Source organism: Dreissena polymorpha, chromosome 4 (genome assembly GCF_020536995.1).
Source record: "Dreissena polymorpha isolate Duluth1 chromosome 4, UMN_Dpol_1.0, whole genome shotgun sequence".
Classification (NCBI taxonomy): Eukaryota; Metazoa; Mollusca; class Bivalvia; order Myida; family Dreissenidae; genus Dreissena; species Dreissena polymorpha.
In genome coordinates, this window is record NC_068358.1 from 28,398,839 (window position 1) to 28,417,579 (window position 18,741).

An 18,741-nucleotide genomic window follows, 5' to 3' on the forward strand; every position below is an offset into this window, starting at 1 on the left:
AGGCATTGAGCATTGCTCTTTTCCCTCAGTATATTGGGAGGCATTGAGCATTGCATTTTTCCCTCTGTATATTGGGAGGCATTGAGCATTGCTCTTTTCCCTCGGTATATTGGGAGGCATTGAGCATTGCACTTTTCCCTCGGTATATTGGGAGGCATTGAGCATTGCACTTTTCCCTCGGTATATTGGGAGGCATTGAGCATTGCTCTTTTCCCTCGGTATATTGGGAGGCATTGAGCATTGCACTTTTCCCTTGGTATGGCAGTATGTATGTTCCAAAGGTGTGTTTAGAAGTCCTCTTTAACAACAGGGTGATCTGCTCAAACTTTCACAGTTGAATAACATTTATATGTAGATAAACATAATCAAGGTTAATAAGAAATTTTGGGCTGAAACTTATTTTGGCAGAATTTGGAGCCTTTGTTCCTATTTTCACGATAGAATATTTTGTCCAGACATTTTGTGTTTTCAACTGCTCTTTATATGTCAGTTGAATCTCACTAAAACTTTTACCTTGAATTACCTTTATTATCCTCCCCCAAACAATTTTGAGGGGAGCATATAGTGGCCGCTTCGTCTGTCCGTCCGTCCGTGCACAATTTTTGTCCAGGCTATTTCTCAGCAACTAATGACCGGAATTCAATGAAACTTTATGGGAAGCTTCACTACCAAGAGGAGATGTGCATATTATCAGCGGGTTCTGGTCGGATGATTTTTCACAGAGTTATGGCCCTTTGAAAATTTCCATTTACTGTACATATAGTGCAATTCTTGTCCGGGCTATTTCTCAGCAACTAAGACCAGAATTCAATGAAACTTTATGGGAAGCTTCACTACCAAGAGGAGATGTGCATATTATCAGCTGGTTCTGGTCGGATGATTTTTCACAGAGTTATGGCCCTTTGAAATTTTATTTTAAAATATTCTTGTCCCCCCAACTACTGTGCCCTCAAGACGTTTCCTTTTATCTGAATATATAGTGCAATATTGTGACTAAAAAAAACATTGGGGATTATCACCCGTCTCCGACGGTTTCTTGTTTATATATGATAATAAAGCAGGCATTTAGGGCTGCGATAAGTTATGTCAGAATTATGGGCCTTGGTTGTTTTTTCATTATATATTGTATAGTCGATAAAGTTTGTGTTTTTAAGTCCACTTGAACTATACTGGATGAAACTTTCACACTTTATCTTTTTGTCCACTGTAGAATATATTGTTACTGTATCTGTTTCCAAACATGGGTTGTGGGGGCATCATTGTAACACATTTCTAATTTCAAAATGATTTACTTATTAAGTCTCTTCCAGGCATCCCATGTTTATACTTGACAATGCAATAAATCTGATTTCTGTTTTATCTTAAACTAAAATTTCATTTAAAGATACTGACATTGTATTGCTTGTATACATTTGAGCCTCACTCTTGGAAAACTGAGCTTAATGCATGTGCGTAAAGTGTTGTGCCATATTAGCCTGTGCAGTGGGCACAGGCTAATCAGGCACGTTTTCCACTTGTATGGTATTTTCAGTTAAAGGAAGTCTCTTTCTTGCAAATATCTTTTTTGAGTGTTAATTATCATCACTGATTAGCCTGTGCAGACTGCTAAACAGGGATGACACCATATGCACATGGATAGTTATTCCAGAAAGAGACTTGTTTGCTAAATTGCGTCAGCATTTCAGTACAGTGTTCTTGTCTTGCTTTTCCAGCCCAGCTGTTCACCAGCCCAACCTCCCAGGGGACTCAGCCCTTCCTGGCCCAGCCTTCCACCCCTGGGGGCTCCCTGCCTACGGGCTCCCGAACACCCACACACACCCCGACCCCACCCCCACCCATAGTGTCCATGCCCGGCCAGCTAGCGAGGAAGCCCAGTCTGACCAATGAGTCCTCCACTATACACCATATGGCCCAGACCACGCACCATGTGAATATATCCTCGTATGTGCAAGGTAAGCAGTTGTCGGTGCTTTTTCTCACCATTTTGGGAACTCGACCGACACCTTTTGAATTGGGAAAATATCGTCGTTTTGAGTATAAATGGGAAATTTGTGGTTTTGTTGATTTGCTGTATATAATATGATAATAATAGTGTTTTCAATATTATATTAAATAAGGTAATGGAGATAAACTACATATTGAGATTTATTAAATATTTATTTGCTTAATTTTAGGCAGTTGGGAATTTTTTTTATACTTTTTGAGAGTGGGAATAGGGCCTTAGTTTGGTCCAAGATTTGACCAAAAAACACTGAGCTGTGTTTTATGTTGAATGAGAAAGTGAAGCAAATTTTTATGTTCTTATATTTATTCTTTGTAGTAATTCTATTGTTATATCAGACCATGCAATGTTTTCATAAAACTTTTGTAAAAATAATATTAGAGAAAACAAAATGTTGTTTCAATTTTAGATAATGGCAATAGTTTTAACTGCATAGTTGGAATGTCTTTTAATCTAAATTTTGTGATGGTCATGGTTGTACCTTTTATCCAGAAACATTAAGAATAAGAACCAGTGATCCTTAATTTCCTGACAGTATTTTATATTAATTCTGGTCTTAATTGCTGGATCTGACCAAAGCACGACCATTTTACAATACCATTTGAAAACATGGCATTGGTTCAACCTTGTTACTCCGGTTCTTTTTTTACTATTACAAGAAATCATAAAACAAGTGATATATTCAACTGTAGGAGATTCTTCAGCCCAAGTGTCATCAGCAAACAACATCGTTCATCATCATCAACAGCAACAACAACAGCAGCAGCATGGGGGCATGTTGAACATCACGGGTATCCCCCCAAACATCAACATACAGAACCTCACAGGGTTGCCTGGCATGAACATAGCCAACCTGCAAGGACTGCAGAACATGCAGGTAACACAACAAGCATGGCCTTCTAAATATACACGGGCTTAAGAAAATGCAATTATATGAGCCAAGGTTTGGCAACACAGGGCTTAATGCATTGTGCGAAAACTGTCGTCCCAGCCTGACACCACCTTGATGAAACTTTGGATGTAGTAAGCTTGCATGGAAACCTAGATTGAGATTGGAATGTGTGTGTGAAGGTAACTTTCATGTTGACCTTGCTTGGGCATGCATTTTGAGCATTTCGCTTCAAGGTCTATGTTACCAACAAATAGAAAAACTGTTTCTGCTCAATAACTGGAGTTCGGATAAACGTATTGCGCCAAAAAATGTGCATGTAGGTAGCTGACATGAAGTTATAGCTTGGGATTGCCAAAAGTAATTTCAAGTAAATAAATTAATAAAATGGCAAAAGCTTTGTTTCCTTGCATGGCAACGTTCTAGTTCTATTAAATGTCAACTAATTCTGAGAAAATTTGGCTTAATTCATGTGCATAAAGTGTCGTCCAAGATAAGAATGTGAAGTCTGCACAGGCTAATGAGGGACAACATTTTCTGCATACACTTGATCTTTATGCCCCCCTTCAAAGAAGAGGGGGTATATTGTTTTGCACATGTTGGTCGGTCCGTCGGTCTGTCCGTCCACCAAATGGTTTTAAGGATCATAACTCAAGAACGCTTACGCCTAGGATCATGAAACTTCATAGGTACATTGATCATGACTCGCACATGACCCTTATTGATTTTCAGGTCACTAGATCAAAGGTCAAGGTCACGGTGACTCAAACCAGTAAAATGGTTTCCGGGTGATATATCAAGAATGCTTACGCCTAGGATCATGAAACTTCATAGATACATTGATCATGACTTGCAGATGACCCCTATTGATTTTCAGGTCACTAGGTCAAAGGTCTAGGTCATGGTGACTCGACACAGAAATATGGTTTCCGGATGATAACTCAAGAACGCTTAACGCCTAGGATCATGAAACTTCATAGGTACATTGATCATGACTCGCAGATGACCCCTATTGATTTTCAGGTGACTAGGTCAAAGGTCAAGGTCACGGTGACTTGAACCAGTAAAATGGTTTCCGGATGATAACTCAAGAATGCTTACGCCAAGTATCATGAAACTTCATAGGTACATTGATCATGACTCGCACATGACCCCTATTGATTTTCAGGTCACTAGGTCAAGGTCACAGTGACTCGAACCAGTAAAATGGTTTCCAGATGATAACTCAAGAACGCTTATGCCTAGGATCATGAAACTTCATAGGTACATTGATCATGACATCCCAGGTGACCCCTATTGATTTTCAGGTCACTAGGTCAAAGGTCAAGGTCACGGTGACTCGAACCATTAAAATGGTTTCCGGATGATAACTCAAGAACGCTTACGCCTAGGATCATGAAACTTCATAGGTACATTGATCATGACTTGCAGATGACCCCTATTGATTTTCAGGTCAAGAATGCTTATGCCTAGGATCATGAAACTTGCAAGGTACATTGGTCATGACTGGCAGATGACCCCTATAATTTTAAGGTCACTAGGTCAAGGTCACAGTGACTCGAAACAGTAAAATGGTTTCCTGATGATAACTCAAGAATAATTAGGCCTAGGATCATGAAACTTCATAGGTACATTGATCATGACTCGCACATGACCCTTATTGATTTTCAGGTCACTAGATCAAAGGTCAAGGTCACGGTGACTCAAACCAGTAAAATGGTTTCCGGGTGATATATCAAGAATGCTTACGCCTAGGATCATGAAACTTCATAGATACATTGATCATGACTTGCAGATGACCCCTATTGATTTTCAGGTCACTAGGTCAAAGGTCTAGGTCATGGTGACTCGACACAGAAATATGGTTTCCGGATGATAACTCAAGAACGCTTAACGCCTAGGATCATGAAACTTCATAGGTACATTGATCATGACTCGCAGATGACCCCTATTGATTTTCAGGTGACTAGGTCAAAGGTCAAGGTCACGGTGACTTGAACCAGTAAAATGGTTTCCGGATGATAACTCAAGAATGCTTACGCCAAGTATCATGAAACTTCATAGGTACATTGATCATGACTCGCACATGACCCCTATTGATTTTCAGGTCACTAGGTCAAGGTCACAGTGACTCGAACCAGTAAAATGGTTTCCAGATGATAACTCAAGAACGCTTATGCCTAGGATCATGAAACTTCATAGGTACATTGATCATGACATCCCAGGTGACCCCTATTGATTTTCAGGTCACTAGGTCAAAGGTCAAGGTCACGGTGACTCGAACCATTAAAATGGTTTCCGGATGATAACTCAAGAACGCTTACGCCTAGGATCATGAAACTTCATAGGTACATTGATCATGACTTGCAGATGACCCCTATTGATTTTCAGGTCAAGAATGCTTATGCCTAGGATCATGAAACTTGCAAGGTACATTGGTCATGACTGGCAGATGACCCCTATAATTTTAAGGTCACTAGGTCAAGGTCACAGTGACTCGAAACAGTAAAATGGTTTCCTGATGATAACTCAAGAATAATTAGGCCTAGGATCATGAAACTTCATAGGTACATTGATCATGACCCCTATTGATTTTCAGGTCAAAGGTCAAGGTCACAGTGACAAAAAACATATTCACACAATGGCTGCCACTACAACTGACAGCCCATATGGGGGGCATGCCTGTTTTACAAACAGCCCTTGTCGTTTAGAAGAAATGTTTTTTAAACAAAAAACAACAACATTAAAGCAGAAAGTATTGTCGCTGATTAGCCTTTGAAGACTGCACAGGCTAAAGTTGGACAACACTTTACTCACATGCATTAAGCCCAGTTTTCCCACAACAGTACTCAAATATCACCTCGTGTCTGCAGGTGTCCCTGTCAGTCCACGGGGGAGGCAGCATCTCTGTCCCCATCAGCATGATCAGCACCAACCCACAGGGCATCCTGGTCACATCTACTCAGGTATTCAATGATAGCAACTTACTTTTTACAGGAGGTTGCCCAGACGGGCAACTATCTATAGTAAATATTTTGCTCTGGTTAATGCCCTTATATGAGCCTCATGGGTGTGATTATTCCTCCTTTCAGCTGATTTCCTCCCTTTCAATGTCAAACTTTGACAAATAGTTATAAACTTGACTGGATCTATATAGAAATGAGAATTTAGTTGAACTTTGTAAGTGGGGACTTTTTCTCCCCTGAAGTTGTTCTTAAATCACATCCCTGGAGCTTGAATTCATTCTTAATAAAAATAAAATGATAAACTGTGAGTAAAATTGTTGAAGTTTTTCTAAAAAGCTATTTGCCCAGTCAGACTTTTGAAATTAACATGCCTTCCAGGGCCTAAATCTACACGCAGGGGAAACCACTAAGATCTATACCTGGTATTGATCTTAAAAAGTCTCAATGTCGATAAGCTCTCATGAAACAAAATGTGATCACCCACCAAAACCATCAAAAAGCATCTAATCATTTTACAAGTTGGTGATCTATGCATTATTTTAGGAAAACAATTTTCATTTCATTTAATGATCACATTTTTAGACGTCTTTTCTGAAAATATTGAAACAAGTCCAAAGCTTCTATGTTAATGCATCAAGAATTATATATTTGAACGTTTAGCCTTACATTGATGTCTTGTACAGTTCTTACACCTCCTGCAGCAAAGTAGAAGTTTAATTTGTTCACTATGGACATCACAAACTTTCAATGTACAACATTCCAATTAGCATGCATTGTTCCCTATGAAGTTGGGACATGATTTTACTTTTATCCTAAGAGAAAAATTGTTTAAGCCATCTTTCTTTTAAATAAAGATTTTCTATAACAATCTTGTTACAAACTCCCACTATAGTTGAACATGCAGCTTATCTAAGGGGTATTTCTCATAAATGTCGAAATTCCAACCCCTCCCCCTAAATTGTTATGAAGTAAAAGCTATACTGGAATCACTATGGATGTCTTTTTGTCTGTCTGTTAGTCTGTCTGTCTGTCTGTCCCTGGTCGTAAAAGTGCTCACAGGTGTTTTCCAACACCTTTCAAATTACAACATTCAATTTTGGAGGCATTATTTTTTATTTAGTATAATGTTAATTTGTGAATGTGCGATTTGAATCTTCCTGCATACAAAATTGAAAAAAATGTGCATCCCTTTTACCTAGACTTTCTATGTCATGATGCTTATTAATAAACTATTTCTCTGACACCAGAGGGACCAAAGGTGCTGTATTTTGGTCATTTTCAGTTATTTTATATAGTAGTCCTCTTAAAAGTTTTCTCAAATTATGCCTCCTTTGGTCAAATCATGCCACACCCAAAATGGTCACAATTTAAACTTACCTGAGCATTTAGTGATAATGTGTTAACTACATGTCAGGAGTCCACTGTGCAACTGTTTGCTCATTACCACTCTTGAGCCCACATTTTTCATCCAATCTTTATGAAACTTGGTCAGAATCTTGACAAGATCTAGGTTGAGTTCCAATTTTGGTTACATGCGTCCAAAAACTAGATCGCCAGATCAAATAATAGAAAAATACAATGTTACCATTTGAGCATCTACATTTATGACTCAATCTTGATGAAAATTAGCCAGAATGTTAATCTTTACAATACGAGGCAAATATTGAATGTGGGTTATGTTGGGTCAAAATCTAGGTCACCAGGTCAAGTCTTGAATAATTGTTGTACCTTTTACTCAGGTGAGTGATTCAAGGCCATGATGGTATTTTGGTATCAAATAAGTAGGTCAAAACTAGTGTGAATAGCTCTAATTGATTTTGATATTTTATTGTTGCTGATGGTTCTGAAGTATATTCACTATCCACTGCAGGGTGGGGGAAATGTTTCTGTGTCTGCTTCCCAGTGCCAGCCAGTGCAGACCAGTCTGGTTTCCATGGTGACCCAGCACCCGACATCGTCCCCCGCAACCACATCCATGACACCTATCACACACGTAGTGTCAGGTAGGCCAAGGGGCTAGTAGAATGTGAGGTTGTGTAGCTGGAAATGTGTATGAAGTGAATTAGAGCCTATCACACATGTAGTGACAGGTAGGCCAAGGGGCTAGTAGAATGTGAGGTTGTGTAGCTGGAAATGTGTATGAAGTGAATTAGAGCCTATCACACACGTAGTGACAGGTAGGCCAAGGGGCTAGTAGAATGTTAGGTTGTGTAGCTGGAAATGTGTATGAAGTGAATTAGAGCCTATCACACACGTAGTGACAGGTAGGCCAAGGGGCTAGTAGAATGTGAGGTTGTGTAGCTGGAAATGTGTATGAAGTGAATTAGAGCCTATCACACACGTAGTGACAGGTAGGCCAAGGGGCTAGTAGAATGTGAGGTTGTGAAGCTGGAAATGTGTATGAAGTGAATTAGAGCCTATCACACACGTAGTGACAGGTAGGCCAAGGGGCTAGTAGAATGTGAGGTTGTGTAGCTGGAAATGTGTATGAAGTGAATTAGAGCCTATCACACACGTAGTGACAGGTAGGCCAAGGGGCTAGTAGAATGTGAGGTTGTGTAGCTGGAAATGTGTATGAAGTGAATTAGAGCCTATCACACACGTAGTGACAGGTAGACCAAGGGGCTAGTAGAATGTGAGGTTGTGTAGCTGGAAATGTGTATGAAGTGAATTAGAGCTTATCACACACGTAGTGACAGGTAGACCAAGGGGCTAGTAGAATGTGAGGTTGTGTAGCTGGAAATGTGTATGAAGTGAATTAGAGCCTATCACACACGTAGTGACAGGTAGGCCAAGGGGCTAGTAGAATGTGAGGTTGTGTAGCTGGAAATGTGTATGAAGTGAATTAGAGCCTATCACACACGTAGTGACAGGTAGGCCAAGGGGCTAGTAGACTGTGAGGTTGTGTAGCTGGAAATGTGTATGAAGTGAATTAGAGCCTATCACACACATAGTGACAGGTAGACGAGGGGCTAGTAGAATGTGAGGTTGTGTAGCTGGAAATGTGTATGAAGTGAATTAGAGCCTATCACACACGTAGTGACAGGTAGACAAAGGGGCTAGTAGAATGTGAGGTTGTGTAGCTGGAAATGTGTATGAAGTGAATTAGAGCCTATCACACAGGTAGTGACAGGTAGGCCAAGGGGCTAGTAGACTGTGAGGTTGTGTAGCTGGAAATGTGTATGAAGTGAATTAGAGCCTATCACACACATAGTGACAGGTAGACCAAGGGGCTAGTAGAATGTGAGGTTGTGTAGCTGGAAATGTGTATGAAGTGAATTAGAGCCTATCACACACGTAGTGACAGGTAGACCATGGGGCTAGTAGAATGTGAGGTTGTGTAGCTGGAAATGTGTATGAAGTGAATTAGAGCCTATCACACACGTAGTGACAGGTAGGCCAAGGGGCTAGTAGAATGTGAGGTTGTGTAGCTGGAAATGTGTATTAAGTGAATTAGAGCCTCGCTCTGGGAAAATAGGGCTAAATGCATTTGCGGAAAGTGTCGTCCCAGATTAGCCTGAGCAGTCTGCACAGGCTAATCAGGGATGACAATATCCGCCTTTAATTAGAAAGGACATCTTTTAAACAAAAAATGACATAAAAGCGTGTCCCTGATTAGCCTGTGCCGACTGCACAGGCTGTGTTGTTGGTTTTGGGTTAGCATTGACAAATAAAATGACCATCAATGTGAATATTGTCTGCTATACATACAGCATGTATAGTGTAACATTATGGCAGTTACCTTTATAATAGTTTGAACTTATATTGTAATAAATAAATAACTTAAATATTGAACTTAGTGTATTCAATTAATTTTACCATTTAAAATTCTACATTGTTAAGGCATACCATACCAAACAGTGACTGTTTCCATGGCAACCACTCCTACAGGTGTAATTAGCCAGCAGAGCAATGTTTTGCCGGGTACCGGTATGCTGTCAATGCCCATCAACCTTGGTCCAGGACTGGTACCCCAGGGCCTCAAGTCTGCCGGGCAGATCCGGGGCTCTACCCACCTACCCCTCCAACTTCAGGTATGTTGCCCACTCAAATTATCACCATCCTTCTAAAAAAGCTACTGTAAGTTTGCATGTGTTTGTTTGTAAATTGGTTTTCAAATTGTAGCATTTTTTTGTGGAAATTTTTTAATAAATATAATTACAGTAATCAGCCATTGTTCCCTTCATATGGGCTGCAGGGTACTTTTGTTTTTTGGTTTCTTAAGCTTTAAAATTTACTTGTTGTCCCCTACCGGTGAAACTAGAAGGGACTTATGGTTTGCGCTCTCTGTGTCAGTCAGTCTGTCTGTCACACTTTTCTGGATCCTGCGATAACTTAAAAAGTTCCTCGTATTTTTTCATGAAACTTGAAACATGGACAGATGGCAATATATACTGTAAACATATAGAAATTCGTCGGTATGAAATTTCGTGGTTTAATAAAAAACAACTGATTCGTTGACACGTAATTTCGTGGATTTCAAATTTTCGGGGAAGACTGACCGTCATAATAATTAAACTTTTATTAAAACAGCCAAAGTAATAACGAAGCATAATATGCTAATCTGTGTTGACAGCAAGACTTGAGGTTAATGTGCACTGAAGCTTGAAAGTGTTGCCGATAATTGTCGATAAGAGCGATAAAGCTTGTGGGTCCCTGCTCGCTAATTGCCATCAATGTTGTTTTGACAATATTTGCAATTCTCAGCGCAATCGGTCCCCTAGTAGTAACAATTGAGTAATAAGGTCCCCAAAATACACGTGTGATAAATCTGCAAACTGTAAATTTGACGACGTCACATAAAAGAGAACAATCGTTGACAGAACAGAACAGAATATTTATTTTGACTTAAGCATAACAAGCTTATCGTCATTTATAAATACGTGAAAATTTTACAGACATGCGTGCTGGATATAAATAATAATAATGTTCAAATTACATACATCAATTAATAAATCACTTATCACTGGAGAGTGAGAGTGCTCTAATTACAAGTTATAATGTGACATGGAATACAACAACAACAACAAAGTTACATGTTACATACATGGTTAATAACAACATGTAACGAGCATAGTACACTCAATTGTTAGTATAAGCTATAGTACTTCTTAACAAATCATGTGATAATAAACAAATTGTTTTCTCTTTTTTTGAAACACGTTCTACAATAGATTGCTAACTGTCGTTTTCTTATTACTATTTCGGAGTTTAATAAATTTAAACATACTAGGTCGCTTGTAACGTGTTGACGTACAGTTTAGATACTGTGCTTGATTTAAAAAGTATTATTACCCAAACACGTATCAGGAAAACAACATATTGTATTAACTATCATTTCTCAATCAAACAATCTCTCTTTCAAAATACTACTTAAGTGAAGTAATTATTACACAAAACAAATATCTCGGATAACCGACAAAAGAAAATGTCTGTAATGACATTCGGAAATGACCGATTTCGGATTAAAAATGTATAAATAATCGCTGGTACTTGAATTCGTGGTTCATCGGACCAACGAAATCCACGAAAATTCGTACCACACAAAATGTAATGGTTTTACAGTAGATTATGCACGTCATTTCATTTTGTAACTACGTCAAGAATTCCGGTTGCTATGGCAACAAATATAATAGAAATATTTTTTTAATGAAACTTTAAACATGGACAGATGGCAATATGGAGATTATGCACGTCATTTCATTTTGTTCCTACGTCGAGAATTCATGTTGCTATGGCAACAAATAGACTGGAAATATTGCTAAAAATGGTTGAGTTTCACCGGTAGGGGACATCATTGATTGGAAATAGTCTTGTTTTCCCCCTGCCATAGGCTGAGGGATATTGTTTTGGCGTTATCCTTCCGTCCGTCTTTCCGTCCGTCCGGAGCCATATCTTGGAAGTGCTTTGGCAGATTTCATTGAAACTTGGTATGAGTATGTATATGGATAACAGGATGATGCACGCCAAATGGCATTGTACACTATCAGTTAATAACAGAGTTATGGCCCTTTGTATCTTGAAAAAAATGCTTTTTGTGTGTGTCCGGAGCCATATCTTGGAAGTGCTTTGGCGGATTTCACTGAAACTTGGTATGAGTATATATATATGGATAAGAGGATGATGCACACCAAATGGCAGTGTACACCATCTGTTAATAACGATATGGCCCTTTGTATCTTGAAAAAAGGCTTTTTTGAGTGTCAAAAATCATACTTTTGTGTCCAGAAGCATATTGGCGGGGGATATCAATTCAACGAATTTGCTTGTTAATACTGACTTAAGGATGGGTGGTTGATACAGGCCTGGAATGGGGTGGTTAATGCGGGCCTTGAAATAAGGTTTACTAAAATGTATGCATTTTTCATGATTCTTGGCCGCATTCTGGAAATGGTGCTTAATTCATGTGTGTTAAGTGTCGCCTCAGATAAGCCTGTGTAGCTATGTTTTTCCAGGAAGCAGCTCATATGCAGTGTCAATTGGTCTTGAAAAGTACTAGTAGATAGTGTCAAACTTGGTCAGTACTAGTAGATAGTGTCAAACTTGGTCAGCCTAATAGAAACGGATAAACCTGCTAACCCATGTCTTTTGCCCTTTAGTATTTTTAAATGTCACAAAGTGGAAGGAATGAGCAATCCACTTTTCTGTCAAATGGTCAATGTATTTCTCTAAAATTGTGTGAGTCAAACTCTTTAACTGCTGGGTGGAGGTTCAGCAATTCTTAACAGCTGTTGAATGCTCATGTTTAGATGACTGTAAAGGAACAAGCGTAGGCTGCAACCAATATAGGCATAACATGTTTTTTTCAATTACTTCACTGTATAACATAAATTAAGAATAAGTTTGTACAGGCAAAAATTAGTTTTTAATGCATGCATGTTGTTTCAGTACAAACATGTGTCAGGGGTTTAGTTTTAGTTTAAACCTATTCATTTCAGCTTTATTGCATTGATATAAAAATAACTCTTGAGTCCATTTTTTTGGTAGAACCAGTACTAGGTGTGTTTGGAGGAGATTTAAAGACAATCCCTCAGTTGTGATCGAACCAGTTGCTAGGTGGCCACCATATCCATTATGCCACTGCAACCCATTATGGGTTTGTGTGTTTATCCTGCTCTTTTGGACACTGTCACAAATCCATTGTGTATGTTACAGTTGCAGTCTGGTATCCAGTTTGTGAACCTGCCCCAACAGAGGGCCACACTGAAGCCTGGAACCAGTCTACAAGGAACCCTAGGGGTCAAGGCCACCACTGTATCACAGGGACCTCTCACTACCAGTATGCAAGCATGTTAATCTCAATAATTTTGTTAACCTCGTCCTTTGTGGTCCTTTGAGCCTCTTTCTGGGAACACTTTGCTGCTTAATGCATATGTGTCGCGTTCTGACAAAACTTGGCATAATGCATGTGCATAAAGTGTCGTCCTAGATTAGCCTGTGCAGTCCGCACAGGCTAATCAGGGACAACACTTTCTGCAAAAATTGGATTGAGACTTCATTTTAACGAAAAATGTCATAAAAGCAGAAAGTGTCGTCCCTTATAAGCCTATGCAGACTGCACAAGCTAATCTAGGACGACACTTTACGCACATGCATTGTTCCCAGTTTTCTCAGAACACGATGCATATGTGTAAGTGTCGTCACAGACGAGCAGTCCAAACAGGCTGATCAGGGATAACTCTTAGCTTTCATGAAATTTTTCATTTTAAGGAAGTCTCTTCAAAACGAAAATCCAATTTAGTAGGCGGAAAGTGTGATCCCAAAATAGCCTGTGTGGACTATTATAAATTTTAAATCTAGTTATTGCAAGTATGCACCCTTACCAGGTAATGCTTTCAAATTGCGTTAAACATGATGACTTTACTGACTGGACACTGTTTTTCAACCTATGGACTGAGGGACAGAAAACTGCATAGACTGTTGCAGTCATTTTTGTACCTGATGGTCTGGTGGCTACATTTTTAAACAAACAACTACCGGGTATTTAAAGAAACTTTGGTATAATTAATAAATAAAATAAAATAAGCATTTGTTCTTGCAGCCCTGCTTTCTGCCCAGGGAATGGGGCACACAGTGGGGGTTAAAGGGGCCGCACAAGGGGCCATCAACACGACCTTGACACCGCAGCAGATCGTGTTCCAGCCACAGTTTCCTGCTCAACTACAGGTATTTTCTACAAATCTGTCAGTTGTCTGGTCAATCTAGTACCCAGATATACATGAACAGATACTGTTTAAACAAAGTCTAGAACATTTAAGTATAGGCTTCGTTTTGTTAGTGCAACAATGAAAACCTAAACTTACCATAATCAAGACTTCATGATCCATCTGGTCTTTCCTAAACATGTCTTGAATATTTCAGAAGAAAGCAATTCATAGATCTGATAGTCGGTAACATTGGAGATAGTTCACCTTGTATATGAAAACTGTTTTAAAATGTTATAGGTGTATGATGTGAATTAGATGAGCCTCGTTCTGGGAAAACAGGTTAAATGCACGTGCATTAAGCCCCATTTTCCCATTGCACGGCTCAGATTGTTGTCCATACTGGGTCAAATTTTGTGTAATACTGTAATCAAAGTATCTGATGATTTCTTCTAATTCTGAACTTTTTTAATAAAGTATATTTTGTGTTATGAATATTTTCCCTCCTATTTAAAATATGCTAAGCCAAATGAATCCCATTTAACTTAACCATTCTTAATTTTTGCTCCCTTTACAGAATATCCAGAGACAAACACCAGGTCAGCAACAACAACAACAGCAGCAGCAGCAACAACAGCTGCATTTTCACCAGATTCTGAAGCAGCAGCCTGTGCAGACGACACTTACATTCGGCGGGAAACCTAAAAACAAAAAACTAACTTCTCTGACGCCGCCAAAATAGAGATCACTCTATAACAACAGTGACTGCTTTTTTATGTGACAGTTGTGAATAATTTTATCAAATATCTTTGATAAATAAATCATGAATTAAATATGTTAAAGGTGTTTGGGGTTTTGTGCTCTCCCTATAAAGCGTATGCATCTTTATTTATTCTTTATTAGTAATTAGTACACAGCTGTAAAAAACGTCTTTGTTCACTCAAGTTGGTTGTTTACCGTATATGAGTTGTCAATCATTATGTGACTTTTGTAATCTTACAAACTATACCTATTATTGGTAAGCATATTAAGAGCAGGGATCTATACAAACATAGGTCCCTGTTCAGAGCAAGGTGGCGATGTGATTTCTGTATTGTAAGCGACCATATACAATCATTGAAGCTCAGTATACTAAACGGCTTTAAATTCTTGCGACAAACTAGTATTAACACCTACTAGTATTTACAGGGACCTTTTCACAGATTTTGGCATGAACTTAAATTTGTCATTAAATGCTTTAAATTGATTTGGTAATGTAAGCATATGAACTAAATAGCCCCAGTAAAAAAGAGAATAAAATTAAATAAAGAATAAAAAGTAATCCTCAACTGGGTTCAAACCGCTGACCCTTTTGTGTAAAAGTCTAGCATTTTAACTACTCGGCCATTCGTGCGCATATAGGGAGTGGTGTATTGCATACTGCACATATAGGGAGTGGTGTATTACATACTGCACATATAGGGAGTGGTGTATTACATACTGCGCATATAGGGAGTGGTGTATTACATACTGCGCATATAGGGAGTGGTGTATTACATACTGCGCATATAGGGAGTGGTGTATTACATACTGCGCATATAGGGAGTGGTGTATTACATACTGCGCATATAGGGAGTGGTGTATTACATACTGCGCATATAGGGAGTGGTGTATTACATACTGCGCATATAGGGAGTGGTGTATTACATACTGCGCATATAGGGAGTGGTGTATTACATACTGCGCATATAGGGAGTGGTGTATTACATACTGCGCATATAGGGAGTGGTGTATTACATACTGCGCATATAGGGAGTGGTGTATTACATACTGCGCATATAGGGAGTGGTGTATTACATACTGCGCATATAGGGAGTGGTGTATTACATACTGCGCATATAGGGAGTGGTGTATTACATACTGCGCATATATGGAGTGGTGTATTACATACTGCGCATATATGGAGTGGTGTATTACATACTGCGCATATAGGGAGTGGTGTATTACATACTGCGCATATAAGGAATGTTGTATTACATACTGCGCATATAGGGAGTGGTGTATTACATACTGCGCATATAGGGAGTGGTGTATTACATACTGTGCATATAGGGAGTGGTGTATTACATACTGCGCATATAGGGAGTGGTGTATTACATACTGCGCATATAGGGAGTGGTGTATTACATACTGCGCATATAGGGAGTGGTGTATTACATACTGCGCATATAGGGAGTGGTGTATTACATACTGCGCATATAGGGAGTGGTGTATTACATACTGCGCATACAGGGAGTGGTGTATTACATACTGCGCATACAGGGAGTGGTGTATTACATACTGCGCATACAGGGAGTGGTGTATTACATACTGCGCATACAGGGAGTGGTGTATTACATACTGCGCATACAGGGAGTGGTGTATTACATACTGCGCATACAGGGAGTGGTGTATTACATACTGCGCATACAGGGAGTGGTGTATTACATACTGCGCATACAGGGAGTGGTGTATTACATACTGCGCATATAGGGAGTGGTGTATTACATACTGCGCATATAGGGAGTGGTGTATTACATACTGCACATATAAGGAGTGGTGTATTACATACTGCGCATATAGGGAGTGGTGTATTACATACTGCGCATATAGGGAGTGGTGTATTACATACTGCGCATATAGGGAGTGGTGTATTGCATACTTAGTTTAAGTAATCCTCGTAATGTCACAAAAAGTTGCATATAATGCATATTTTAGAGCATAATAAATGTTCAGTATTACTGTTTCCTCGCAAATATCATAACTGCAACGAATATTAGCAAATCTGAATTTTGTCAATTAACCAAAAGTTTAAAAGGTCCCTGTAAGAGATCGTGTTTGATACAGATTTCGCATACTACTACTCCAAAGATCAGACGTAATCTACCGATTCCATGAATATTGTCCTCATTTAAAGGAGTAACATCCTACCAGAGCACATCAGTTTCTCATTGGCCACCGTCTATTCCACTATTTCCCGAAATTATATCTTTGGCGCATACCCGGGCAGCCGTGTAAGTTTTACCTTTTTTTCATCAACATTAACGTTTTCCCCTGACAGGTCACAGTGGCAGATCTGCCCATAGATGTAGTCGCTAAGACGCAGCGGGACCATTAACTCTGAAATACACTCGCATGATGGATATACTTTGTATCTAATATTCCACCGATAATTCATTCGTATATAATGTAAGTAATAATAAGGTCCGTTTTTGCGCAGTGAAATGATTCAAGTCAAATTGTAGTTATTTCATGTAAATGTGCAAACCTCCGGTCTTGTATCATAAAGTACTTACTGACAAGTGTTTTTTTACTAATTTCATTTAAAACTTATTTTAAAGTTTGATTACGATTGTGTTACATTCTTTGAAAATATATTTTTAACAAGGTTTTAAAAAGTGGCTTTTAGTCTTGTTTTAGAGGCAGAAAAATGCATCACAGTTTATCATTTGATATTGTTTGTTTTGGTAAATACAAAATGAGGAAAACTATAGAATAAATTAATTCGATATAAAATGTTTGGACTTTATTTATGGATAAGTTTATTCCAGGGAGGTACTGGTATAACTTGCTTTGTATCTAAGAGCTCTGGATTTTCCACTGATATTACTGTGTATTAGGGTAGTTTAGTTATTTTGTTCATCTTGGAAACGTATTGTCACTGTTGGTTGCAAAACGCTGAATAGAACTAAGTGCCAAACTATTGAGGCTATGAAAAAAAATCGGTATACGGACATTTGCCCCGTCGTACATCTGCCCCTTCATAAAATCAGGACTAAACGGACATCTGCCCCTTCACACAAATTCTCAAAGTGGACATCTGCCCCTTCACTAAAATTCTCAAGGTCAACATCTGCCCCTTCACTCCATTTCTCAAGGTGGACATTTGCCCCTTCATTAATGTTGCAATTGAGTATTTAGAGTTATTAAAAATTGTAATGTGTATAAATGTATGTATGTGGCTCAATGTTAAACACTTGCAGACAGGGAATATAGCCGTAATGCTCCAACGTTAGACCCTGTCTGTATGGAACTTAAAGAGGATTGGGCTATGGAGAAGAGAAGTCCCCCCAGAGTGGCGTTAAGACAATATTTAAAAGAAATTTAATGAGAATATTTATATATTTACAGGTAATAACTTGCGTGTCGCCAAACGGTTACCTATTTAGGGCCACATAAAAACAAAGGTAAAACAATGTACTTTACAGTTAAAAATTTGACAAAACAAACAATGATTATACATATGAGCAGAATATGTACAGAATGTACAATATTGTATGCACTTATTGATAGGTAAAAAAACAAGTTGCCACCCTGGGGGGTTAAAAGAAGGAGTTTGGAAGTGTAGGTAGGTGTGGTGGGGTGCGGGGTTTCCAACAGGGGCAAATCAACTTAGGTTTGTGTAGGGGAGATAATTTTGTATGGAGAGGTATTGATGGTTTTGTCCCCTAGGCCAGAGGGAGTGCACGGTAAATGGAATTAAGAAAACTACACATGGTGATAACTAAATAAAAAGAAAGAGATAATACACTCTAATGTTTAATATACTGAGATATTCTAGTAATATGTGGGATTGGTAAGGACCAACTCATACAACAATGCAGGAAATAACCCACAAAGAGCTGGCATCCATACTATACAAATTAATATATAGGGGATGAAGCAAGTTAAAAGAAAAGGTAAAAGAACACCTTATTTACTAACTATACAAAATTAGCAAGT

The 18,741-nt window shown here is 38.8% G+C and overlaps 1 protein-coding gene across 1 annotated transcript in view; it reads left to right on the forward strand.

Moving 5' to 3' along the window:
* Nucleotides 1-14,836, forward strand: part of LOC127878311 (transcription factor SPT20 homolog) — a 38,083-nt gene extending 23,247 nt beyond the window's left edge. The window contains exons 17-24 of the mRNA XM_052424833.1: nt 1,713-1,952; nt 2,695-2,879; nt 5,765-5,857; nt 7,728-7,860; nt 9,701-9,891; nt 13,013-13,136; nt 13,899-14,023; nt 14,579-14,836. Of these exons, the coding sequence (XP_052280793.1) occupies nt 1,713-1,952; nt 2,695-2,879; nt 5,765-5,857; nt 7,728-7,860; nt 9,701-9,891; nt 13,013-13,136; nt 13,899-14,023; nt 14,579-14,743 (1,256 nt within the window). The 3' untranslated portion in view covers nt 14,744-14,836. The remainder of the gene's footprint in view (nt 1-1,712; nt 1,953-2,694; nt 2,880-5,764; nt 5,858-7,727; nt 7,861-9,700; nt 9,892-13,012; nt 13,137-13,898; nt 14,024-14,578) is intronic.
* Nucleotides 14,837-18,741: the final 3,905 nt, after the last annotated feature.